Source organism: Grammomys surdaster, unplaced genomic scaffold, assembly GCF_004785775.1.
Source record: "Grammomys surdaster isolate TR1022 unplaced genomic scaffold, NIH_TR_1.0 130, whole genome shotgun sequence".
Classification (NCBI taxonomy): Eukaryota; Metazoa; Chordata; class Mammalia; order Rodentia; family Muridae; genus Grammomys; species Grammomys surdaster.
In genome coordinates this window covers 17,286,104-17,313,686 of record NW_021604588.1, presented here as the reverse complement: position 1 = coordinate 17,313,686, position 27,583 = coordinate 17,286,104, and the positions used below count along the sequence as shown (strand labels likewise).

The 27,583-nt window shown below is 43.0% G+C and overlaps 1 protein-coding gene and 1 non-coding gene across 4 annotated transcripts in view; both read right to left on the bottom strand.

Annotated features, from left to right (window-relative positions):
• The window catches only part of Rab3gap2 (RAB3 GTPase activating non-catalytic protein subunit 2), a 77,563-nt gene that overhangs the window by 34,193 nt on the left and 15,787 nt on the right, over nucleotides 1–27,583 (bottom strand). For all 3 annotated transcript variants that reach the window (XM_028759733.1, XM_028759742.1, XM_028759751.1), the window contains exons 2-13: nucleotides 27,449–27,513; nucleotides 15,494–15,617; nucleotides 14,248–14,329; nucleotides 12,416–12,463; nucleotides 12,264–12,339; nucleotides 11,708–11,809; nucleotides 10,126–10,225; nucleotides 8,058–8,156; nucleotides 3,317–3,465; nucleotides 2,248–2,327; nucleotides 2,047–2,136; nucleotides 305–444 (exon numbers count right to left, since the gene is read on the bottom strand). In XM_028759733.1, the coding sequence (XP_028615566.1) occupies nucleotides 305–444; nucleotides 2,047–2,136; nucleotides 2,248–2,327; nucleotides 3,317–3,465; nucleotides 8,058–8,156; nucleotides 10,126–10,225; nucleotides 11,708–11,809; nucleotides 12,264–12,339; nucleotides 12,416–12,463; nucleotides 14,248–14,329; nucleotides 15,494–15,617; nucleotides 27,449–27,513 (1,155 nt within the window). The remainder of the gene's footprint in view (nucleotides 1–304; nucleotides 445–2,046; nucleotides 2,137–2,247; nucleotides 2,328–3,316; nucleotides 3,466–8,057; nucleotides 8,157–10,125; nucleotides 10,226–11,707; nucleotides 11,810–12,263; nucleotides 12,340–12,415; nucleotides 12,464–14,247; nucleotides 14,330–15,493; nucleotides 15,618–27,448; nucleotides 27,514–27,583) is intronic.
• LOC114615897 lies at nucleotides 6,293–6,424 on the bottom strand. The gene has a single exon (XR_003710546.1). It is a non-coding gene; the product is annotated as a small nucleolar RNA SNORA36 family (small nucleolar RNA).

The window sequence follows — 27,583 nt, the reverse complement described above, 5'->3', positions numbered from 1 at the left end:
GGGGGGGGAGGGGCTGAGCAAGCCTGCAATGAGAGGAGAGAGTCCAGTGGGAGCACATGCAAAGCCCTGGGTGCGAACCCAGCAGCACAAACAACCAAGCCACGCTAACTAAACAAAGAGCCAGTGTTTTAACTGATGATATATCAACTAACTACTAGTCAGATGGTACTAACTTGAGTGGATATTAGAAGGAAAGGTCAGAGGACTGAATTCTGTTACCAACCAAAGCTGAAGGATGATGGAGTCCTTCAACTACTGAGGTAAAAAGTAAGGCAACTTCTTCTCCATTTTTATAGGGAAGTACCTTTCCACATCCGAATTGCGATTCCTCGGGCTACGTCCAACAAGATAACTCTGCCAAAATCATCTGTGACTGCTGCCAGGGTGTTACAAGGAGACAGGCATATGCTTTCTCCATGGCGTCTAGAATCCGGAAGTCCAAATCTGTCATTAAAAAAATAAACAAATAAAAGCTAAAATCACACTGAAAGCTAGGAATGTAGGGTAATAAAATGCATACATAAAACAGACTGTGCTATTTCTAAATGGAAAAAATACAAACCTTGCCTGGATTAATACTCCATTACATTTTACATTTATAACATAAAAATACAGAAAAGAAACATTCCCCCAGCACTACCCTGTATTTCTGGTTTTGAGTAAGAGTCTTGTGACAGAAAACATCACAACCAACTGCACTGCAGGGCACTCTGCACAGGTGTCTCCTGCTCTGTCACAGCGCACACCTTGCTGACACTAATTCGTCTATCTGTGAGGGTTAACTCTCATGTCTGGTATGGTGAGGAGCTGGGAGAAATGCTTAGGACACTCACAAGGCACACTCCTGGAGAGTCTGTAGTGTGTCTCCAGATTAGATGAGGGCTCTGACCTTGAACAGATGAATCCTTTGACAGATCTCTAATATGGGGGCATTATTGGGAGACACCTAGTTGAAAGCTGTAGGTCACTGAGGTGTGTCCCTGGAAGCCTCAGGGCCTTATGGAAGCCTCTGGCCTTTTCCTGGATCCCATCTTTCTGGACTTGATTAAGAGGTTAATGGCTCTCCTCCGCCATGAGTTCCCACTACAGTGACAGTCTGCTCAAGAACACTGGACCAACTGACAACAGACAGAACCATTTTGGAACTGTGAACCAAAATAAATTTTTCCTGCTTTAAGTTGTTTTTGTCAAATATTTTGACTTTAATAACACAAAAACTAGTAACCTGCTGCCTAAAGTAAGAACTTTCTTTTTCTTCAGAGTTCCTGCGGATGTGCTACTGGCCTGTAACCAGCTTATGTGAGTCAGTGCAGCAGGGGTAAATAGGGAGTGAACAGGAAGGAGCTCACACAGAAGAAGACCTTGAGCTCAAGTGCTCAAACTCTGTCACGTAGATGTGACACACAGAAGGCCATCTGACCAATTTCTGATGGCTGAGTGAATTCAGAATTCAGGCATGTTATAGCATGAAGTGGGAGGAAAGGACCGGACACAGTTCCGCAGTGCAGTCCTTGGCCCACATGCAGGGGGTTTCAGAACTGCCAAGTGAACTTTTTAGTGACAGTAATCTGTTTAGAGAGTAATGAATCCAAACCTACAAACCTCAGAAAACCGATTTTACTAACAGTTCATTAGTCTGCTTTCTCCAGGTGAAGAACAATCTTTAGAAAGAGGATTTGGAATATTACTTCCTTTATGGTGGTATTTTATATCAGGTAATGAACAACAATTAAAAAGGAAGACAAACAAAAAACAAGCAGTCTCTTCTCAAAAATTAAGGTAACAAACAAACAAACAAACAAAAAAACAAAAAAAAAGCTGCACTCTTCAGACACTGATCTGTTCTACAGTAAAAAAGGAAGGACCTCCAAACCAGCATTCTGAAGACTCCTCCTCAGGGGACTCGTGTTCTAGCTGAGAACCGAATCCCACACAAGGAGAAAATTTCAGAAGCCCAGAGTCACAAAGTTAGAGAAACCCAGCTGAGGGCCCCAGGTGAACGTAACCTGCTCAAAGGACCCTGTGAGAAAAGCATGGCTGACTTGCCTCACAGCTAGCGGGGTGGCTGGCTCCATCTTGGGCTTCTGTTTCTGGACAGTTTCTTCTTCGTGCTTGCTTTTCCAACCAAGCCAACCACTGAGGAGAGGAGACACAGGTGAATACTAGCTTCAAGGGTCTCAGAGCAAAGTATCAAAGTCTAGGCACAATCAAGCCAAATCCAAGTCAGATCCAGTTAAAATGCATTACCTGGCGGCACTGAAGAGGGCAGAAGTCAGCTTACTTGCAACAGCGAGAGCAACGTGAGACAACAGAGGCTGAGTGCTTCCCTGCAAAACAGACAGGCAGAGAAATCACAGATGAAACCAGTTTCTAGAGGAACCTTATATAAAAATGCAGGTTCCAAAGTCTGCACCAGGAGTTCCTCTAGGAGGTGTCCACCTCAATAGGAGCAACAAAGTACAGCTAATGCTAGGATTTAAAATAAAGCCCATTACAGGCACAAGTTGCTCCTGTCAAGTACTTTGGCCTCAGCAGTGCAAACTAACACACTGGGAAGCAAGAACTTCCCACTGTGCTCAGCTACTGCTGGCCTATAACCAGCCCTTAAGGTGTCTCTCTTTAAACCATAGTAGCAAAATGAAAATCAAGGCCAATAAGACAACAGCATTGTCCAGCTGTGCTGTGGATTTCCCAGCTGTACAAAATTGTCCCTTCGCTTACTTTTTAAAAAAGTAAATATATATTTGTATAAAAGATAGTTCAGCCCATCCAGAGAAGGCTGTTTTTTAAGTGAGAAGTGCTTCAGAATGTAACACCTAACTTTTCTCTATTTTAGGAAACAGTTTTCAAAGCCTGTATCAATGATAATGGGCAGCTTGTTCTGTCTCACAACACTTCCTCATTTATTCTAATCCCTGGAGAGTTGACATAATTAACAACTAGCAGTTGCACCAATATTTAAACAAAGCTCAGCTGCCAAAGAACTCAGGGCTTCAGAGACCACAATTTATTGGTTTTACCTTGGGTGTTTTGTTGCTGATACACACACACACACACACACTCTCTCTCTCTCTCTCTCTCTCTCTCTCTCTCTCTCTCTCTCTCTCTCACACACACACACACACACACACACACACACACACACACACACATATGCACACACTCCACATAAACACTTCTATACAAAGTAATTTCTTTAATTATAAAAAAATTCTTTAGAAGAAACTTGTGATTAATTAGCTTCAGGTGAAACTCTATCTAATTTTTAGGCAAATCAAACAGTTCAGAGTGACTCTACTCATGATGACGCTCATACCTCTAGAGCATAGAAGAAGCCAGTGAATGGACTGGAGCCCACAGTGATGTACTGAGACATGGCAGGTGGACTGTTTTTAATTGCTGCATTAAATCCACCTATATTGGAAGCAGTCTTCATTTGATCAAACGGTGACAGAGTCATAATACCTTATAATTAAAAGAAAACGAGTATAAAAACTAGTTTGAATACATTAAAATGACTTCATTTAAACTATCATTTTACTTGTGTTTTAAGATGCTACTTAGTTTTAAGTCACAAGTAATTTCCAAAACTACAAATATCCATATTAGAAAGTGCTGATAAATATTAAAAGCACCTGACTTGCAAGCATAGCCTGTTTCCACCTTATTACTTTCATACTCCCTGCAGCAATGTTAATTCTTACCAAGTGTTTCAACTCATCACCCTGCTATCTCTCTTCTACTTATCAAGCACCACGTGGGTTTCCTACCCCTCTCATCCGGCTCAGATCCACGGTTCCATTCCAGCCCCTCCCAAAGCCCCTGCACCAATCTTACTCCACATGCTCTCCAGAGGAAACCTTAACCTGTGAGTGCCTCAAGTTTCTGCTCTTGAAAGAAACAACTGTTCACACAAGCCCCACCCCACTGTCTCAGTGCCTCCCGACTCCCAGTCCTTTGCAACTGTACATTAAACAAACTAGACTGCTTAGCCTGAGTGTCCCAGTCAGATGTGGCTAGCCTGGTCTCTACAGCAGTACTAACTTCTTCAGACCTATGCACTGCTCTATGTGGTTGGTTGCTGAATCTAGAGGAGCGCTGTCTTTTGTTAACAAGCTATAGAGCTGTGCTTCAGGCATACAGGGTGAGAGAGCTTACAGAGGACCCTCCTCCTCTCTCATCCTGCCAAGAGCCACTTCATATTCACTCTTCATTATGAATGATGTAAATCTTACTCGTAGCTGAGAAAATGTTCATTTATAATTCTATTTCCTTAGCTGAGATTTTCCCACTGGGGTTATAATCTTGTTGAAGGTTTTCCCTGAACACAAGTCCTTTCCATACTGTGAAACAAAGGGAATTCCCTCTGCACATAAATCTCCATAAAGTCAAGCTCACTGGAAGACTTCCACATGTTCCTCCGTATCTATGAGGAGCTCCTTGACAGTGTGACATGTGAACAGGGGACTGCACTGAAGGAAGACTGAGTGGCTAGGGGTCAGTGTCCTTGACAGTGTGACATGTGAACAGGGGTCTGCACTGATGGAACACTGAGTGGCTAGGGGGTCAGTGTTCTGGTCAGGGAAGCAGCAAGCCCAGTGTTTGCAGACGGCTCTAGGCGCTCTGAGGAGCCAGATCGGCACAACAGGATGCAGTGAGAGGGGCTAGGAGGCATGGCCCCAAGCAGCTGAGTAGGCAAAGGCCCAGAGTGCAACTGGGAGGAGGGGGAGCAGGTGAAGAGCAAGAAAAGAGTGGCAAGTATCAGGAGAGAAAATCTATAATTGAATATGGGAGGTCAAGTTTGTACATCCAGCAGAACTATTCAGACACGGAGCTTAAAGAAGAAAAGACTGTGCAGCTCACAGAACTGACCAGGATCAGCTGGGGATGGAGAGCAGACATGCTGTGATTTTATTTCTTGTTACTTGTTATTTGAAAATAGGACATGGAAGCATTTATGGTGAGACCAACCCACCCCAGCTGGCTCCTGTGCTCACCTGTCTCCCTCAACTGCTCAGAATAAGGTAATAAGGAGCTCTAGGCTGCCCGGTCCAGAGAACCACCCTCTCTTGAACCAAGACCTCTGTTTGTGCAGTCATCCCACTGCCTCTGAGCCTCAGACCACCTCTATCTGCCCACTTGATGCTCTAGTGGGATATGCCAGAAGTCAACATGCAAAACCTATCTTGTGATCTGCATGGTTTGCCCCCCTTAAGGATCTTCCCTATTCTCCTTCAGTGAACAGTCCGCTCCTCCACACAGCTACTTCCCAGTGCTTGAGCAGTGATGGCGCCGCCTGCGATTCTGTCACTTAGGGGCAGAGTGGGGTTGAGTGAGTCCTTGAATCCCTTTTCTCATTTCTCAAATGCAGACCTGAGCAACTGTATGACAAACATCGATAACATGCTCTAAGTCCATACTCTCACATGTCTGAACTACCAAAATACTAGGTGGATTTGCTTCCTTTCCCACGTCTTTCTAAAGAGCACCCAAGGGGTGTTTTTTTTGGTCTTGTTTATTTGTTTGAGACAGGCACTCTCTACTAGGCCTGGCTGCCTTAGAAACCACAAATTCAGAATAAAATTCACCTTCAGCTCTGACCCTCCTGTACGTGTCCAACCTGCCTTCCCTTCTCACACACACACTGTCAGCCACACTGACCTGCCTTGTTCCCAAGTCCCCTGAGGTCTTTGGGGTGCCCAGGCTGATAGTCAGTTTGTCCTCTGCTGAAAAGTTTCCCACAGCTGGCTCCTCCTCACCCTTCCGGTCTCAGTCCAGCTCAGTTCTCTGGAGATGGCTGTCCTTAGCATCTATGTCTGCACTTCCTTTACTCCAGAGCACTGGTTCTCAACTTCCCCAACACTATGATCCTTTAATGCAGTTCAAGTTGTGGTGACCATAACCATAAAATTATTTTCATTGCTACTTCATAACTGCCATTTTGCTGCTGTTATGAATTGTAATGTCAATATCTGATGTGCAGGAGATCTGCAATGTGACCCCTGTGAGAGGGTTGTTCAACCCCACGTTAGAATCGATGCTCTAGACCAGTTAAACTCTGCTGATTCCCTCCAGGATGCCTACAGTGCACTGGCAGTACCACATCGACTTGTATTTATCTCTATCAGCAGAATATAAGCTTTCTCAGGGCTGCGTCTGGACTGCCATGGTTCCAGTACCAGCACTAGTTCCTAGGGAATAATAGGTATTTATTTATTGATTGATTGAGTTAATTAAGACCTTTATGTAAAGATGTAGATAAAATAAAGTTTATTGTATCGTTATTGTTTTCATGTATAGGCTGGGGAGTAAATGAATAGAATAATGTTTTCTATCCAATCATTTTCCCCAGCCAGCTTCAATGTTCCAAAGTCTAATTAGCAGAGCAGGGAGGAGACCCTGGGCTGAACTCAACACTTTGGAAATTGTATGTTAACATTTCTCTTACCAAAAAAACAGAAGACACATTGAAGTGTTTACTGACAGAGTATTCCACACATTACATACATAACACATAGAGTATTCCACACAAGAATGGTATCCAGGACTATGCAGACAGAATCAGCAGGCCTGTGTGCCAGACACCTTCTGCCAGCTCTACATAACTCCTGCCTTCCCTAGAGCAGGCTTTCGACAGTTCCTGCTGACTTCTGGCTGAATTCAGACAACAGGAGTTCCATCAGGAGACCAGAGAAAGGCTCCTTCCCTGAAAGCTGGCTGCACCCTGAGGAAAAGTCATCTTGTTCCTAGGCAAGACAGGGTTTCTCTGTCTTGGCTGCCCTGGAACTCACTTGTAGACCAGGCTGGCTTCCAACTTATAGAGATCAACCTGCCTCTGCCTCCCACGTGCTGGGATAAAGGTCGTGTACCACTACTGCCCAATCGTTCACATTTGTAACATATATTACAACAATGGAAAATACTTTAAGATAGTGTTTCTCTTTTTATTTTCACTTTTACCACCTTAATTCAGAAGCCCATTACTCCTCACTAAGATTAAACAGTTTCCTCATTAGTGTTTCCTTTCTTTCTTTATGGAGTATGGCCACATTGCCCGTGCTGGCCTTGGAATTGCTATATTCCTACAACAGCTGGAATTATAAGCATGTACAAACACATGCAGCTTCTCCTAATAGTGGCCACAGACTATTAGAGACTACTCCCAGTCTCTAAACTGTTTTCAAAGTGGTTTTTTCTAACAGGCAATGTGAGGGCACTATTGCTGAGAACTTAGTGGTTCTTGACACAGCTGAGATGGCCCATTCCTGTGTAAGGACACGAGGGCTACAAGGCTAGGTCCCTGTCTGTGTCCCTGGCCTCACTCTCACCAGCTCCCCTGGCACTCACTGCTTCTCCAGCAGACTCTGCAACTCAGTGTGTGCATTGGCTACAGAGCTTGTTTTTTTCCTGTCAGATTCAGTCAGGTTGCTCAGTGCTGGGCCTCTGACTTCCTCCTTGGGGACTACTACAGTTGCTCTACTCTTCAGTATACCTTTCAACTAGCCTCACACTTCTGAACAAGCCAGGGCTTTTCATCCCTGTGTTTCTGCTTTAGTTTTTTTCTTTTCTTTCTTTCCTTTATATAATATATATATATTATTAGACAGACAGACAGACAGACAGAGTCATGTTCTATAATACAGTATGGCCTCAAACTCCCAGTCCTTCTTCTGCCTGGTCTCCCAAATCCTGAGAAGACAGGTATGTATCACCATGCCCAGTCTTTGATGTTTATATTTTTGAACCTCACAATAATCCATCAAATACTCTCATGGGAAGAAACTTGCCTTATATATTTTCTGTTGTCCACAAGTTACATTTTAGAAGACTGATCTGAAAGGTCATTACAAGAATCAGAATGTCATAGACAAATAACATCAAAACTGGTACTCTATCTTAAAGACATAAGCTTCGCTGACAAAAGCTGGAACTAACTTCCCAGTGTCTCACTAAAGGCAGTGGATTTATTTTTAATGTAAGAATTAATGTCAGTTTCTAATAAATTAGATGCTTCAATAAAAAAGTATAAGAATAAAAATAGAACCAGCAATGCTTACCAATACTAGCATGATCGATAATGGTGTCAATATCTTGAAGACCCCATTTCTTATAAGCTAACGGTGGTGGCTGTATGTTCTCATTGCCTGATGCTGCAGCTGTCAAAAACATCAGACAATCCAAACAATGACAATGGATAGAATGGCATTTTATCTAAAAGACATCTAATTTATAAGTTACTGTTCTAAAATGTCAACTAATAATGAAGCACAGTAATAAAAAAGGTATAAGATGAGATTTATTCATGTCATAGCAATGCACACAAAAATACAACTGTCAAAAGACCCTTGAAGCTGGGCCTAAGTGAGCAGCAGGCTTTGACTGTGGCAGGCAAACTCACATCAGTCTGTAAGTCTTCAGCTGTCCAGCAGCAAACTTCAACACTGCCTCAGAGTATTAGCTTTCAGATAATTTCGTAAACCAATGCGTTTAGAGAGGTTTGAGGTACCTATTGATCCGCCTGACCTATGTGGCGTGGCAAATAGGCTAGACTTTGTTATACTCTTATACACATAAGAGTACACATTATATTTTTATACAAATAAATGGGGACTGAGGTTCAAAAACAAATGCCAACAATACCATTGACAGAATTGTCTCAGTTACCTCTCCTAGTTTATTATTAGAAATCTTACCAACAAAAAAATGGTGATTCTCTTTTGGTAAATATATAAATGGTTATTTATTTATTTGGAATAGCACAAGGTCACATACCACAGTCTATCGTCTTCCTTGGCCCCCCAAAATGGTGATTATCTCACCAATCTGAAAATAATGAAGCCATAATGGGCTAAACTGAAACAGTTTAAAAGATAATGAAAATAGGTATAAAAATTCAAAGTATGCTGATGTAAGGAAAAAAATATGGAGAACTGAAAAGAACCATAAAACTAAGACTTGAGAATTTCCCCATCACAACCTGCTAAGAGACAGCCTGTCCACTGAGGAAACAGGCCATATGAAGGCTTACTTCCCCTCCAGAAGGAGCTGCTTGTTTTGCACATTATGTAAATTTAGACTCTGAATTTTGTCCTTATTGTTGCTAAGCAGCAAACACATCCTATGGACGCTGTTCTCAGGGGGCTGGCAAGATGGCCCCATTAGTATCCCACATATCACAAGGACCTGTGTCCAGAACTCCAGCAGCCATGTAAAAACCACAGTGTGGTACCTACAGTGAGCTCATGACACTGCTGGCGGGCAGAGGATGAAGACTGGTAGATCCCTGAGCTCACTGGCAGCTAATCTTACTCAACCAGTGAGCTCTAGGCTCAGTGATGGACCTGTCTTGCAAGAATGAATGAAGGTAGGAGAGAAGGAGGGAAGGCGGGAAGGAGGGAAGAAAGGAGGGAGGGAGGAAGGGAGGGAGGGAAAAAGGGAGGGAAGGAAGAAGGAAGGAAAGGAAGGAAAAAGGAAGGAAGGAAGGAAGGAAGGAAGGAAGGAAGGAAGGAAAAAGGAAGGAAGGAAAAAGGAAGGAAGGAAGGAAGGAAGGAAGGAAGGAAGGAAGGAAGGAGCGAGCCTGTGAGAAGTGCTGAGGGAACACCCTTGCTGCTGACCCTAGCCTCTGCACACACTCCGCCATCACCACAATGAGGCTTCTTGATGATCTCCATGCAGTTTTCACCTCTAATAATGAAGTCCTCATACATGCAGCTTAGACTTCCAGCATCTTTGGATTGGCAAGTGTTTCTAATAAAGAGGCCAAGCTGAGCTGCTGGGCTCTCTCTCCCCTGAGAGGGAATGTGTTAGCACACACTGGCGCCTCTGTTCTCAGTGAGTGGGAGGTGATGGAGCCGGAGGATCTTAGTGCACGGATCCCATAGCTTCTCTCCTAGGGAGAGGCTTACTGGCTGCATCAAATCTTCACCCAGCCCAGCTATGTTGCTGAGTTCACTGAAGAGAGCCTGCTGCTCTCGGGCTGCCATACTCACAATACCTCAGCAGCAGAGGCTCTGGCCCCTGCTTATGTCTCCACCCTGAAGGAGACACCCTGCTTGTGTGAGGAGGAGGCTACACTGAATTAAACTATCATCACCAGAACTTGCACACTTCTTGCCAAAAAATTACCTTTTGCTACCTGGTTTCGACAAGCTCGAAGAGACTGAAAAAGACTGAATCCATCAATAGTCACAATGGCAGCAGGATATAAGATGCTCAGTTCTTCATTCTGGGTGGAAATAAAGAAAACAAACTTTTCTTATAACATCTTCTTCTTAAAAAACATTGAGAATCATATTTAGTTAAATGCTGTGACTAAACAGTAAACTCCGAAACAGAACAATCTGGAAAAAAGAAATCAGCAAAAGGAAGCAGGAGCTAACTTCAGAACTCCTTCTGGCCAAAGACTAGACTTCCTCTCAAATATAGCTTTCAAATGTACTGGAAATGGTTTCAGAATAATAGTGAAAATAATAAAAATTTTGTTTCAGCTCATAAGAAACACCCATTATAAAGATGTAAGTCAAGTGTTAAAAACAGAAGCTGGCTGAATGTGGTGGCACATGCCCAGGATTCTAGCACTCAGGAGACAGAGACAGGCGAATCTCTGTGAGTTCAAGGCCAGCCTGGTTTTAGGACAGCCAGGACCACATACAGAGACTCAGTGTCAAACAAAACAAAACACAACAGCCACAAAAAGCAAACAAACAAATAAAACACCTCACAGATTTGAAAACAGAGGCCTGTCGCAATACTCATTCTCAAATAAATGTGTACACATTTGGCCTATATTACAGTATTGAGTGTGATGCCTCTAGTCAACGCTACATTAATTAACTAACTAACTAGTACTGTTACGGTGCTGAGGGGTCAACTCCAGCCTTCTACACTAGGCAGGCATGTTGTCAATTCAGCTTCATCTCAATCCTATTTTTTTTTTCCATTTTAGGAAGCATGGAGATAAGATTTAATTTTTTTTTTTGTTTTTTTTTTTTTTTGTCACAATCTCCTGCCTCAGTAATTTTTAAAAATCCAACTTCAACCAAGGCAAGATAGATACACCTATAATCACAACACTAAGGAGAGGACTGGGGATTCCAGCACAGCATGAGCTACACAAAGAAATACTGAACTCCAAAACAACAGAGCCCACAGCTACCCTCCCACTGTGGCAATAATGGACTAAACCTCTGAAACTGTAAGCCAGCCCCAAGGTAAATGTTTTCCTTTATATGAGTTGCCGTGGTGTTGGTGTCTCTACACAGCAATAGAACACCAACCAAGATGATCATCTTAATACAATATTGCATTTATAAAACACGACGACTGGTATTCAATTTAGCGACCAATTATCTCTTGATAATATGCCAGCTCAGCTAACTGTGCCATAAGACAAATCTCTTAATTTTCCAACAAAAGAGCAAAGGAAATTGCTTCAAAACAATGACATTTTTACTTTCTTCCTAATTGAATGGATATTTTATCTGCATGAATGTCTATGCATCACAAGTGCCTAGTGCCTGTGGAGGGCAGAAGAGGGTGTCATATCCCCTGGAATAGAAGTGACAAATGGTTTTGAGTCACCAAGTGTGTTCTAGGAAATGAGTGTGGGTCCTCTACAAGAGCGTCCAGTGCTCTTAAATGCTGGGCCCTCTCTCCAGCCCTGCCACTTTACACTGTTACAAGGTAAAGAGCATAATTTGTACATTACCTGCTCAGTGACTCCAGGGTGTCTTGGGATTTCATAGGTCCTGCATTTAAGCTGAAGCACTTTGTCCTCATTCAAAAGTTGTGCAAGCAAAAGCACTCCACTCTAGAAACAAGCACAGAGGGCCCTGCTGGTTTTCTCTACAGTGCCACTCCCCTACAGTCTCCCAAGAACGCCTGGTCCTCTTTTTCCAGCGTGTAGCCTCTCTCGTTTCTTCTACAGATCATTCCTCACTTGTCCCACTCCCACCCCATAACGCAGTGGTTCTCAACCTGTGGGTCACGACCCCTTTGGGCAGCACAGGGGCAGCCTGAGACCATCAAAAACCAGATATTTACATTAATTCATAACAGCAGAAAATTACAGGTATGAAGTGGCAACTGCATTAGGAAAGTTGAGAACCACTGCTAAAGAGTCAAGCTACACATCTCTAGGCACTCATATTAAGGCTCCTTAGATTCGCACCGGCAGTCTTGGCAATGAAGTCACAGAATGAACGGTACGATGGGATGCACAGCACTGTAGCTGCTAGCTGTCTGCTACTGGAAACTCAACTCACCTCAGTGTAGAACCGCACATAACCAGACGTAAACCCCACCACAATGCAGGTCCAATCAGGGCGCCCAGTGGAACTCCTGTCACAAATGAAATTGATGATTGTAATGGCTCAGCCATCAAAACAGAAGAAACAGAAGCCTATCTCATCCTTACCTCTTCTGACTTGCCAGTGGGATGCACAGAGCACTGGTTACATACTCCCTACAGACAGAAACAAAAGCAAAATCATGAGCTTAGTTAGCAATGAAGTGGGGACGGAGAAGGAAGAGAGATAGAGGGGGAGGGGCAGTCTTACTACACAGCACTGGCTGGCCTGGCATTCACAACATAGACCAGACTGGCCTGGAACTCAGAGAAATTCATGTATCTTTGCTTTCTGAGTGCTGGGGATTAAGGTGTGCACCACCATGCCTGGATTAGTTACTTATTTCTCTATAATTTAATGTTAAGAGGCAGAAAAGTACAAAATGACATCCAGTGTGTACTGGCTGGTTTTGTGTCTCATCTTGACACAAGCTGGAGTTATCATAGAGAAAGGAGCCTCCCTTGAGGAAATCCCTCCATGAGATCCAGCTGCAAGGCATTTTCTAATCAGTGATCAAGGGGAGGACCCATTGTGGGTGGTGCCATCCCTGAGTTGGTAGTTCTGGGTTCTATAAGAAAGAAAGCTGAGCAAGCCAGGGGAAGCAGCACCCCTCCATGGCCTCTGCCTCAGTGCCTGCCTCCAGGTTCCTGTCCTGTGTCAGTTCCAGTCCTGACTTCCTTTCGTGATGAACAGCAATGTGGAAGTATAAGCTGAAGAAACCCTTTCCTCTCAGCTTGCTTCTTGGTCATGGTGTTAGATTGCAGTAGTAGAGAAACCCTGACTCAGACAACTGTGGACTATTTTTATTTGACATAAAACAGTATATCCATACATATAACATATAACATAGCAAAAGGCATTTTTTTTTAATTTGGTATTGACATGAAACAAAGCCAAACTTTATATAAATCACTGTACAGAAAAACCTAGAAAATCTCAAATGGTTGCCAGGTACCCATTTCTCAGCATGCCTGTCTCCTGCAGTTAAGAGCCACCCTGTCGTCTCCTTGTTTGAGGCTGGTACAGAGCAGAAGGAACCAGCACACTGGATTTCTGTGAGTTCTTTAGGAACTTACTAAAGTCCACCTGGTTGGGCTCGTCATTTACATTTTATATACACTGATGTAATAAGCTATTTATTTTTTAAAAAATTTAAAGGATTTGTTTATTTTATGTATGCAAGTGCTTTGTCTACAAGTATCATGTGTACCACGTGTGTATGCCTGGTACCTGAGGTTTTACAAGAAGGTATCCTCTAGAACTGGAGTAACTGAACTTGGATCCTTTTCAGAAGCAACAACTGGTCTTACTAAGCTACCTCTCCAGTCCTCCATTAACCTATTTCTAAGGACATATGAGGGTTATTCCCTAAAATAATTTTTTTCCCTAACATGTAAACTTGAAATATTGTTAGGGGCTCAGGGAAAAAGATTTGAAATCTAAACGCCTCTTACTAACTTTAAACCATCACACCAACGTAAGCTGTTCAAGCAGCCACACAGACCACGCTGGGTTATCATGACGTAAAATGAGTTTCTTCCTTGTTTCTCAAGTGATCTAACACCCTCATTTGACCTCTGAGGGTTCTAGACATATACTTGTGCTCATACACAAATGCAGGCAAAACATTAATACACGTAAAATTAAATAAATCTTTTAAAATATTTTTCTTATTAGTTTATAAAAAAATCATAAGAGTAATAAAACAGAATCTGCTAACCAAATAGTTCTCTACAACCAGTAAAGTTGGGATGGATACACACACACACACACACACACATTCATACACACACACACACTCTCACACATACAGTCTATAAGCAATGAAAGAGATGTATTTACAAATAAATACAGTTGATAATTTAACATTCAAGGAACAAACAAGTAAGCTCGCACCTACCCTTCCTCCGCACTTACGGAGCCACTCCAACCAACAGCAAACTGCATTTCTTCCTTCCCTTTATCACTGTGCTTCCATTTTGCTGGAAAAAATAATAAAAGACAAAATAAAACCACTAATTTACTTATAGATTTTCATCTTTCCACTTTAAAAAGTTGGATATAAAATTGTAGAATATAAAATTCTGTAAGATTGATCTGGACATTTATTATAAGCAATGCATAATGGTTTTAATCTGTAAAAGCGTTTTATAAGACTGTCCTGTCCCCCAGCTTCTAGTCTCTCCTTCCTCTAGCTTAACCCACAATTACTGCTCTGTTCAGAGTTTCTGCAGAATAAAGTTGTGCATGTTCATGGGCCATCTTACCAATTTTACTTATAAGACTACTTTTATTTTCAAATGGCAGGGGAAGGTTTTATATTAGACTTATGCCATGGGAATGAATTTTCTCTGTAAGACTACCCACAAACATTTTGTATATAATCTTATTTTGTTCTAGGAGGTTTTTCATAATCTGTGTATCTCCAAATCTTAACATTTAATCTTCAACAAAAATATATGAGCTGAGAACCTAGAAACCAAGAGAAACTTAACAGTACTGTGAGTTTTCCAGCTGCACCAAGCCTCCTTCTCACTGTGGTAAGGGGCCAGCTCTAGCCCTTTTCAGAACTGAGTACCTCTTGCAAGAATTAGGTGATGGTCAGCACTGTCTCACACGTATCACGGGAGGGCTGAAACAGTGACAATACAGAAGAAAAACCAAGTGTTCTGGGACTGAGGAGCTGGTTCAGACCATAAACATATTGCCTTTCGAGTTCCATCCCTAGCATTCACGTCACAAAAAAAAAAAAAAAAAAAAAAAAAAAAAAAAAAAAAGCCAGGCGCTTCAGGCGCTTCAGTGCCATGGAGGCAGAGACAGAGGATCTCAGGATCCAATGGGAAGCCAGTTTCAGCTCCAGGCTCAGCAGGAGACCCTGTCTCAAAAGCTGGAGTGAAGAGCAACAGAAGAAGACACCTAATGGCCACCTTTGGCCTCCACACACATGCACAGGCACCTGCACATACATGTGCACATACAACACACAAACCCGAAAGGGAAATATTCCATTTATATATTAAATGTAGTATGTAGATTATAGAACCACCACATAATAATATAGAAGAGGAATATCACTGTTTCTGAGTCAACTTTCTGTTTGAATCTCTGCACTAAGACGCAGGCAGCAGAGACTAGAGGGTACTTACGCACTAGGAACGCAGCCTTCTGCTCCCGGGCTATAACCATAAGGTCACTGGTTGGAGATAAGGATAAAACACATTCTTGAAGCCAGGAATTTTTTTGTGTTTTAGACGTATTTTCTTCTTCTTCCTATGCATAGAAGTGCAATCACTATAAATGCAAAAACTTTAAAGAGCATTGCAACTGTCCCTGCCTGTCCTGAGTTAAAGGGAGAGGGAAAAAATACTCCCAATTCTTCCACATCAAAATATGTCAATGACAGCCACCAAATAAAATACTACTATAAACCCATCTGTTCTGAAAACTAACACAAAACCTATACATATAAATAACATAGCATTAGTGGAATGCCACACTAAAATCACTCTCCAGCAGTAACTCAGTAGTAGGAACTTCACTAGGCATTAAAAAGGTCGTTAGAAAAAAATCTCTTAAGTCAGTAAGATAGCCAAGCAAGCAAAGGTGCCTTAGACCTGAGTTTACTCTCCAGAACTGATAGGTTAGAAAGAGAAAACAGATTCCTCCAGGTGCCTTAGACCTGTTCTGTATCTGCCTTACTCTCTTAAAAAATATATATATTTTTCATGCTTAATTTTCTTTTTTCCCTTTTATTTCTCTTTTTTAATATATATAATTTATTTTTTTTCAAATTGTAATTTATACTCATTCACACAGGGGTTATAAACACAAAAAGGCAGGATGTGGGGAAGGGGATGACACTGGAGCATGGGTGTTCAGGGGGAATACAGATATCTTTCAGAACAGGGTATCGGCTGGGTGAGGGTTCAGGGGATAGGTCACTATGACTCTGCCTATGATTCACTTGTCCTTATCTAAGTTGGTATTATCTGCCAAGGCTACCTATTTACAAGGTCTATGACTACTCGGGCTGGTAGATTTCCACAAAAGCTCCCTGTTTACAATAGCTTATAGCCATCTGTTTCAGTGTTTATCCACAGAGACCCAAGACTTGGTGTTAGTATACATGTATGACAGGCCTATTGCTGATTTTAGGCCTATGGCTGATTTTAGGCCTTCAGTGTGTAATCAGGGATGCCCCTGAAATCTCCTCCCTTCTCTAAGTATAGACGGGCTGTGGCGAATCTAATCTTGAAAAGGCGAGGCTAGAGGCCTGACCTCCAGTAATTGAAGGGGACCTTGTAATGGCTCAGGTCCCCCTGTTGTTGTCCAGTGAGGCATGAGGGCCATACTCGTCCCAATGTCTTTTTCCTGGAGAGAGGATACTTTTGACATCAACCCCTATGCAGTCAGCCTTGTCTCTCAGGGAACCCAGAGAGATATAAAATATATTTTCTATACGGAAAAACTAGAAAGGTATCTCTACAGATAAAAGTCATCTGTGATTACAATTCTCCAGGGATTCATAGTTTCTACAAGAGCATGGTCCTTTACTCCTTGTAGTATCTGAGGCTCCTCAAAGTGGCCTCTGTGAGCGGAGGCTATCACACCCTAGAGCCTCACCACTAGTCACTAAGACCCAAGATACTAAATCTGAGTCTTGGGTCCCTTTGTGTACATGAAACCCCATCTTCAGGCAACAGCCTGGAAAGAGAACAAACCACAGAGAAATATAAAATATTTGATTAAAAAACAGGGATAGTTCAGGAATTATAGGGACATACCACCACACCCAGCAAAGCCAGTGCATTCTCTTGAGGTATTTTTTAACCACACCTTTAAAACATTTTTCCTTTTCTCCTCTGTGGTGGTTTTAATGATAATGCCTGCATTGACTCACAGGGGAGTGGCATTATCAAACATGTAACCTTGCTGAAGTAGGTGTTCCCTTGTTGGAGGAAGTGTGTCACAGGGGGGTGGGCTATGAGGTTTCAGCAGATCAAGCCAGACTCATCGTCTCTCTCTTGTCCTGCTACCCGTGGATCCAGATGCAGAACTCTGAACTGCCTCTCCAGCATCATCATATCTGCCTGCATGCTGCCATGCTTCCCACCAAGACGATAAAGGACTAAACCTACTGAACTATAAGCCAGCCCAGTTAAATGCTTTCCTTTAACAAGAGCTGCCATGGTCATGGTGTCTTCCCAGCAATGAATCCCTGTGACACCCTCTAGGTGCAATCCCAGTTCCTTGGGTAACCGCCCCATGCTCTCACTTTTCTCTTCGTGGACATATGACCAGTTGACAGAAATAAACAGTGGTTCTTAAGAATCCAGCTCAAAGCACAGGCAGCAGCAGTAGAAACAGAAGCCATGCATGAACAACAGAGATCTGTCTGCAGGAGTTCCTGTGTCAGAACTTTCAAAGACGCTTCAAGTCAAAGCAGATATAATTTGACAAAAAATACCAGGATGGGGCAATAAGAAAGGCACACACCAGGCTGGCCCACAGTGAACTAGCACTAGCTTCACCACCAAGCTGCACTTCCAGTTCATCAACAGGCAACGAGCTGCCATGAAGCCCAAGGCTTTGGTACACACTTGGTAACTGGCAAGATGTAGGCTCACTGTTCATTTTGTACCTTGAGGACCTCTGCCTACCAATTAAGTTTCTGTAAAAACCTATCCACAGTAAGAGACCACAGACACTAATATTGCCCCCTTGAAGCCAGTGATCCTAAAATAATACCACAAACTGAAAAAGTGGTTAATTTCCCAAGTGAGGTGGGAAATTAAAAAGAAAAAAACCAAAGTACCCCACAGTTAATCAGGAAGTTTCCCACAAAAGGAGACATCAAGATTAGCAGTGCATCTGTCACTATAAACGTGAGCCTACTGGGAGAGGGAAGAGAGCTGTTTCAGTGAGGCCTATACACCAAGGCTTTTCCCTTACGACCAGGGAAAATGTCTGCACCTGAACCTGAACAAAGCAGGGAGCTGCCACAGAGTCCCTGGAGAAGGCACCATCCTCTAACCCAGGCTGCTTCATATACTTAACATTCTCCTTTCTTTGATTTTCAGGCTGCAAAGATGTCAGATGACTCATTCTTCCAAGGTGTGTCTGACCAGCCTTCGACTGCAGACAGCTGGCCCATGCTGAAGAATCACCGCTGGCCTGGTGTCTGTTGGTGTCTCCCCTGCTGTTCGAAACAGCTACCACGCAGTCAGCAGCAGCTTCGCAGTGTGCACTTTTCTCTGGGCTAACTTTCAAAGCTGTTTATACATTCTAGGGGTGCCAGTAGCACCCAATGTTCTCAGGGCCTGTCGGCACACTTACGGTCAGTCTAGCAAATGGCTAGCCTGACTCAGAGATACTCACTTATACCTTCTGAAAGCAAGAAAGGCCACACAAAGCAAAGTCTCCTGGGTAGTCTGTTTCTAGTTTATGTCATGCCTAATGCTTTTCAAATTTCCTCCCTTCCTTCCTTGGGGGAAAGTATAATGGGACTTACCTCTAAACAAAACTCTACAGAACAGTTCAAACTACTAAACACAAAGAGCAGAGACGGCGAAGCTGTGTTGCCCCTCAGTCAAACCTACAGCTTTCTCACTCTGAGGAAAGATCAGAGTCTGAACTGTTCAAGTTAAAGATCTTATAGTCTTTTCAAAATCAAAATGGGGCAAACCATGAACTCTCTCTAATTTGGTTATAAGCTTTCCTTTTTTTTAAACACTCTTACAAGTAAAATCAGTGACAAAAACTTACATTCTGAACCTCAATTTTTAAAATTTGAGGAAGTCAGTAATTTTACAGTTTATTTTACAATCAATTAATTTAGGATTATTTATTATTACTTTCCCTTTATTTTTATTTATATTTTTTGGTGCTAAGGATTGAGCCCAAGGCCTTGGGCCCAAGAGGAAAGTGTATTCCAATTCTATTGTCATTATGCCTAAACTACTTACAGAGCAAGTGTCCACTCACCTGCCCATTCAATCGGTAATGACAATTATTAGTGTTTGAGAGTACAATGCTTACATTTTTATGTAATACCCGAGTTTTCTGTAATAAGCATGGAAGTAATAACAATGGAGTTGCAAACCTAACACGCATGTGCCTCTGTCTCCTGAACAAATATTAACACTAGATAGTAAAGTTCTTTGCTCCACCAGGTTCCATGTGATCAAAAAAGTACCAAATAATATCTACCCAGAGACTTTGTTATTTAGATCTCAGACTAACACGACCAATAAATAGTAACAATTAGTATCCAGTTTAAGTAGAACAGATCTTATAGCTAAATCAAATGCTAAGGGCCTTAAAGTTGCTATCAGATTTTTGAAAAAAAAATAGCATGTACTCACCAAAATATTTATAAATGGAAAACATAAAGAGATGTCCAATGTCAACCACAAGTGAAATAAAAGATTAAAACATTAATGAGCATTTACACTGTCCTAAGATTAAAGTTTGCTAACATACTAGGGACCCAACAATTTAGAATATACTTACAAAGGATAGAACCCATTTTTAAAAAAATCAACAAAATGCATGCATTCATTTCTTAGTTTTCTGTCTCCCAGTCTTTGATTTTTTTAAATGAATGCAAACTAGACACTCACAACTGAAGGGAAGTAGTTGGGGGTTGGGAGGTGGTGTAGTGGCTAACATGCTTGCTGTGCAAGCATGAAGACCAGAGTTCGAATCTTCAGACTCTGTATCAACGTCAGGCGGGTACAGAAGGCTGCCTTTAACTGCAGCACTCTGAAGGTAGAGGCAGGACCCTGGAGTAAGCCGACTAGCCAGGCCTGCCAGATTAGCCACAACAGTGAACTCTGGGTTCAACTTAGACCCCACCTCCACAAACAGAGTGGAGAGCAACTGAGAAAGACACCTGACGCCAACCCCAGGCCTTCATGAGCACCCATGTGCACACACACATATATGCCCAAACATGGAATATATATTTACACACTCAGGCAGACCACATGTACACATACACATTCAAGAGTGTGAATTAACCACGTGAATTTTATCTTTATTCTCTCTGGTACAAAACCCCAATTTAAAACAGCTTACACTGGGCGTTAGGGAAGGGACCAGGGATAAAATCTGGGGCCTTGTGTATGCTAAGCCTTCGTTCTACTCCTGAACTTCATTCACTGCAGCTGAAACCCTTTTTCCCTGTCCCTTTGTGTAGTGCTGAGGATGGACCTTGGAAAATTAAGTGCTAAACTGACAGGACAGGAAGCTGAAAAGCAGCCTTTGTTGCACTGTGAAGCCACCATCAGGGTCCTCTGAAAAGGAAGGCAGGAATGAAGTGGCTTGCTTGGAAACCATGTTTAGCCAGTCTGGTCCCTACACCCCTTTCCTTTCCCCTTCCACCTGCACAAGTGGCAGAAGAGGCCTCACCATCAAGCCCAAATTCACAGGATACAAGGTTCCTCCAGGGAGCTCCTGAGGAACATTGAGGAGAACCAAAACTAACCATCACAGGTGAGGAAGGGAAATTTGCAGCTGATAAGCAGAGACTGAGGTAAGTCTCTTCAGCATGCTGGCCACAGTGACATCGACACTGACCTGACTGCTTGTTACTCTGAGAAGAATCCAGAAACAACCCAAAGCCACCTATGCTGGTCAGCAATCACTAACTGTATTCTTCACACTAGCAAATCACTTCACCAGAATCTACTTAAACTAATGTCTGACAGATCAATGCTTTGAAGCTCACCACTCCAAAAGGCTAAGAAATAACAGAGAACAAAACTACAGTAAGGCAGACACTGGAGAGTAAGAGTGAAAGCTCTGCACCAAGCCATGTCCTGAACCTTGGCACTCCTGACAGTTTGAGGGGAATCATGCTCTGCTGTGGGTAACGTTCCCTCTGTGCTAGAACTGCCTGGCAGGACCTTCAGCCTCTGCCCACTAGACATACCCCTGCCCCAAACTGAAAGCCAAGACTGTCCACAGATACTGTCAGTGTTCAGAGGAGACAAAAGCACTCCCCACTGAGAATGACTAGGCTACACCTGGCTCACATCAGTGCTGAAAGAAAGGACATCGAAGAAATAAGTCAATGTCACAGTCAAAAATCCAAGCTCCTAAGTGAGAACCAGCCTTGGTCACCTAACAGGAGGGCCTGAAGCAGATGCTTAGCATGGCTTGAAAGTCCCCTTCTGCCTTTAAACTAAGCTGACTGTGTCTCCTGGGCAGGAGATGGCACCAAAGTCTACGGGAGGAATACTATAAGGCTAGAGATTTTCCAGAATTATCTCAAGTGAATGATACTCTAAGAACATGTAATCACCATGAGTCATATTCCAATTTTTGGCCTACAAACATGGCCCCTTTAAACCAGCATGCTCCAATGCCCTATTAGTCTGATAAATCATGACTGCCTCTGACAACTGTATTATGTCCCCTTTGTAAAACAGATGAAGCATACTCAAAGTACTTTGAATAGAAAATCTCCAGCCGGGCGGTGGTGGCGCACGCCTTTAATCCCAGCACTTGGGAGGCAGAGGCAGGCGGATTTCTGGGTTCGAGAGTTCGAGGCTAGCCTGGTCTACAGAGTTCCAGGACAGCCAGGGCTACACAGAGAAACCCTGTCTCGAAAAACCAAAAAAAAAAAAAAAAAAAAAAAAGAAAATCTCCATGCTGACCACTGAAGCTGAGGACCTTGAGCAGAACTGCCCTGTCTACCATCTGGTAACAACAGAGCCAGCCAATTCTATCCTTCCTACCACTTGCTCTAACACATCAGTGAAAAGATGCTTTACCAATGTAGGTTAGTGTAAGAAAGACAAGAGAGCCTTTAGAAACAAGCCCAGGAAATACAACTAGGTTTCTACTGTGTCCCAGAGCAATTCGAAGTGTAAGAGGGAGGGAACCTCACTAACAATAAAGAGAAGTGGACAAACCTAGTGGAGAGCCTAGTCTATCCCTCTCCATAAGCCAGTTGCCCATGGTGGAGCTGGTTCTTCCAGGCTCAGAGGACATGTCTCTCACACACTCTTACTGTACTTGATGTTGTCAGATGAGTGCTGCATTCCACAGAGGAGTTAAGAGGCAGGTTAAGCACATGTGAAAGTGTACCCCGATTCTGGCTATGGTTGCTCAGTCACTGGAGGTTTTAGTCCACACTGACAAATGGATTCTTGAAGGTGGACAGAGACCAGAGCCCCAGGCCTCCCAAACTCTTAACTGGTTTCTTAGCATGACTAAGATGATGCTCCAGGAGCAAGCAAACCCCTCTGTAGTGAAGGAACCTCTTGCTACCATTTTTTATTTACATCATCCTTCAAAGTGGGTGCAATGTCTTCTTTAAAGAGAGAACTCATTGAGACCAGAGGTTCCTGGGACACATTACTGTCCCGAGTTATCCCATAGAGGTGACAGTGCCAACCTCTGATATTCTACTGTAGTCTACTCTATTCTTTGAGACTTTGTTCAATATGAACTGGAGGGACAGCAGGGGTTCTCACAGAGTACCAGGAAGTACAGGGATGCTCTATCAGACCACAGGCACAAGCCCCTCCCTGCTGATAGCCCCACACTCTCTCAGCGTAGCTTCCCTCCTCACCATCCTTGCCCTATGCCGCATCCTTCATCTCCATCATGCTCCTCCTATCCCTATCTTTCAAGGCGTTTCACTTGTCGGTTTATTTTTCTGGCTACTGTCAATTCCCCACGGTGACTTCCACTCGGTTGAGTCCCGAGTACTCACTAAGCCCATGTTACCAGCTGACAGCTCAGAACCAGAAGAGCAAACTGGCTTCTCCTTTCTTAGAAAGGTTTGTCCAGACTTCTGGTACTAAGTCTCCCAACCACAAATGCCTTTTATTCTCTCAAGTCATCAAAATGACAAACAATTTACAAAACGATGGGGGGGTGGACAGCACTCACTCAGTTATGGAGGCTGCTGCCTCTCTGAAGCTTCTCTGTGGAGTCTCTTCACGCCACTGCCTCACCACAGACTAGCTCTCCAGTGACGGACCCTGAGCAAAAGCTCCCCATCCTCTAGTACTCAGCCTCTGCCCAATGGCAGCCGACTGAGAACACCCTCTGTACTTGCAGTTACAGCGCCCTGACACTACTGAACGGGAAGTGGACAGCAAGACATTCTGTTCCCACTGTTGGCGTCATCTTTAATGTGGACAAAATCCAGTTATGTTCTGGGGATGTCTGAGGTCTGTTCCTGGCAGGAGACTTCAAGGCTTCCTTTCCACTCTACCCTCCTGTGGGTGATGATATCTGTTACTTTGGCCAGGGCTTGGACTTCTGAATTTTGAGTATCTGACAAGCCTTTCATTTTGCTACTTGCTGTGCCTCTGGATATAAACCATTAGGGTTGCTCATAATCACAGAGAGTAGTTGAAGTAACTGTCTCACCTCTGCTGAGTGACACCTCTTCTGAGTGACATGCCTGGTGCAGCTGTGAGGACAAACAAGGAAGAGGAGGAAGACTCCTAGACCACAATCAAACAATGTAGATACAAACCATGACAGATCTGAACTGTGAGTGAGTGAGTCAGAAGAGATAAATCCATACACAGAAAGTCAGTCAGCTGTTACTGGGGGACAGGAACGGAAAGACTAGGAAGTGATCAGTAATGGATTATGGGGGTTCTCTTAGGGTAATTAAATATTATTAACTTCGATGGCGACAGTAGTTAGAGAACTTTGAGAATACTAAGAAAACTGAGTTGTATACTGTAAGAGTAAATTAGATAGTATGTGAGTCATCACTATAATATTCATGTAATGTAACAATATTGACACAAATCTGAATGGTTGAAATGATACATTAGATACTTGTTTAGCACAGAGAATGGAGTAAGGAGTTAGAAGTCACTGTGATGGCCAATCCTGGTTATCATCCACTAGAACTGGGAAGGACCTCATGGCTGAGCACTGAGCACTGAGTGGGAGACTGGCTTCCATTTCATTCTCTGAAGTGGAATGGCCCATCTTAAAACATGGGCAGCACTTTCCAATGGCAGGCCATACCAAAAAGTCCTAGAAAAGAGTGTTATTTTTGCTATTTGCCTCTGCTCATGCTGGCAAGTTCATCTACCCTGCTGCTGAAAGCCTTCACTGATACAGAAGCCTGCTTCTTCAGGCTTCCAACACTGACTGGACACAGTGGCTCTCCAGGAACTTTCCAGGCCTTCAGCACCACAGTAGAACTGCTGAGACGGCCAGTAGCATGGACTAAAAAGCTACAGGCTCTGAATTTCCAGGATTTTGTCAGACACTGGGGCCATGTCATGTAGCAGCCTAATAGGTCCTTTCTAATAACAGTCATTCTTTTGATCCTCTTCCCCTAGGGAATACTGACTAATACAGGAACTAAAAAGTGACGAGGTATTTATAAAACAAATAGCCAAATGGCAGATGAAAAGTTAACCACAACAATCGCAAAATCATAAAATGAAATTATTTAATGAAAGCCCCATGTATCAGACTGACTAAAAATGCAAATCCAACTGTCTATTAAAAACACAAATTAGTCTCAAAACTATAAGTCAGGTAAAATGGAAAGGCTTGGGAAGAGACATGTCATGGAGGATCAGCACCTGTGTGCAGAGCAGACAGGACAGACATTACTACACATCAGCAGGGACACTGCACACTTCAGAGCAGGAGCTATGGAGAAGTATGACAAGCATACATAGAGACACTCTGCGGGAGAACTGCTCAGTACACGACACAGCTCTGACAAAGCTCAAAGGAAGAGGCAATTCCACAGGAACACATGGACATTCCCACTTTCTTCTTCCACTGACAGAACAGAAATCAGGAAGAACAGAGAAGACATGAATGAATCAACCCAACTGAAATGTAGGTTCCCCATCAACAGCAGACTTCTTCCCAGAGACGAACATCTTTTAGAACAGACCATATATTAATCTATAAAATGGGATCTATAGACTTAAACAGTTTGGACGTACATAAAAGCCCTCTGATAATGGGGTAAAGTCAGAAATACTCGGCAGAAAGAAATCTGGTGAATTCCCGATAACAGTTTTCCTTATCTGCAGTTCTCCTTCTGTGGCTGAGTCATCTGAAGCCAGTCATGATCTAAAATAACTGGAAAATGCCAGGAATGAGCCATCGTAGGTTCTAAATTATGTGCTCTTCTGACTTATTCAGTGACATCTCACACTGTCCCCTCTACTTGCCCTGGGTCCTGGAGCTGGGAACTCTGTCTCTGTCCAGCACATTGCTACTCATCCACCAGTCTCTTGGTAGTCATTTTGTTTATTAAAGCAATAGTCTGAACACTGTAGAGCAGATAACTCTTATTCTATTTAATACTGACCCCCAAATGCAAAGGTAATGATGCTGGCTATTTTATTATAGCATATTATTAAAATGCTTCCACTTCATTATTGGTTATTGTTGTTAATATCTTACTGCATCTAACTTATAAAATCAAATTTTCACAGGTATGCACATGTACATACTGGATAAGTAGTACATGTAGGATTTGTGGCTCTCCTAAAGATGTCAGGCACCTACGGGGTCTCAGGAAGTGGAGACTACTGCATCTACAAATTAAGGAACATACTTAGCTAACAGATTAAAAAAGAACCCAAAAGAAATCAGAAAACATGTTGAACTAAGTGAAATTTAAAACACACATCAAAACCTGTGGGTGCACAGAAGAACAGGAGAATAACCAACAGAAAAGGGGGAAATTAAAATACCATAAGCATGGCATGAAATTAGAAATTACCCAAAACATAGAATGAAAGAGGTCTCTCTACACATAAAAGTCAATGAATTCAGAAACAAGTTATTTCTGGATGTCATATGGCCAAGAAATGATGTGGCAGAGTTGTAAGTGGCTTTTAAGTAAAGTTATTTCCTCTGAAGAGCAAGAACAATCAAAGGTCCAAGTATTTTCCTCCCTCTGGCCACAACAATGTTACCACACTGCCCATGACAGACACAAGCCAGCCAGCCAGCCAGCCAGGAAGAGCCTGATGACACTCAGAGCTCGACCACTTGACCAATAACGTAGGAGCTCTCCTAGCTCTGGATTGCCTTCTATGTGAAGAAATGAGGTTTCCTGTTGCTTAGAGCAGTTTCTGTTAGATCTTCCATGATTCACAGATGAAAGCATACTAAGATGCACAGGGACTTGGTCTGCTTTGGTCACTGCTATATTCTCAGCACCTAAAGGCCTGAAATATGACAGGCGCAACAAAATGCTCCCTGAATGATATGACAGGCACAACAAACGCTCCCTGAGTGAGGAGGCAGAAGCATCTACAATAGCTGAGGGATAAACAATCCCAAGCAAGCAACATTCTCCATCACCCAGTGCTATGGATCCACCGAGTCCCCAGGACCATGTTAGACACCTAACCCCCAACATAAACTGAGGAGGTGAGGACCAATGAGAAGTGACATCACAAAGGCAGAGTGAGCAAACCAATACTGCTCTCAAGGGATGGAGTTGTCATATCAGGAGTGGGCCTGCTATGCGGGCAGGCGAGCTTGGGTTTCTCTCTCTCTCTCTCTCTCTCTCTCTCTCTCTCTCTCTCTCTCTCTCTCCTCTCTCTCTCATTCCCTTTTTCTTTGTCCCTCATCCATCTTCTGTCATGTTATGATGTAGCAAGAAGGGCACTGTCAGATGCTAACGCCTTGGATATGATCTGACCCTCCAGGACCACAGCCAATGACACGTTCATCAAGAATTGCAAAGTCTAAAGTCTTTCATTGTAGCTTAGGCTACAGTGCCCAACTATCTGTCAAGTCATTAAGATCCTTAAAAGCTAGTATCTATTTAGTTACTTCTAAGTAAACATAAAAACTTTGTGACAGATTTTTTTAAAATGTCACCCTGATATGGAAATATGCCATTATCATTCCAAAAGGAAAACGTCACTCTCAAAAACCAAGTAGAGCACCAGCAAGATGGGTCCATGGGTAAAGGCCTTATATGTAAGCCTGACAACCTGAGTTCAATGCCTGGAACCCACTAACAATGGGAAGAGAGAACTGACTCCTCTCCTCTGACTTCTCTGACCTCCACACATACCCCATCCACACACAAAATAAAAACAAAACATGCTTTTATAAAGACTCACAGGTTCTTGGGGCTCTGTTTCTTCCCATGCTCCCCAACTATCATCTTCCCAGTTTGATGTTTTACCTAGAAAAAGAGAGGAGAGAGAGAGAGAGAGAGAGAGAGAGAGAGAGAGAGAGAGAGAGAGAGAGAGAGA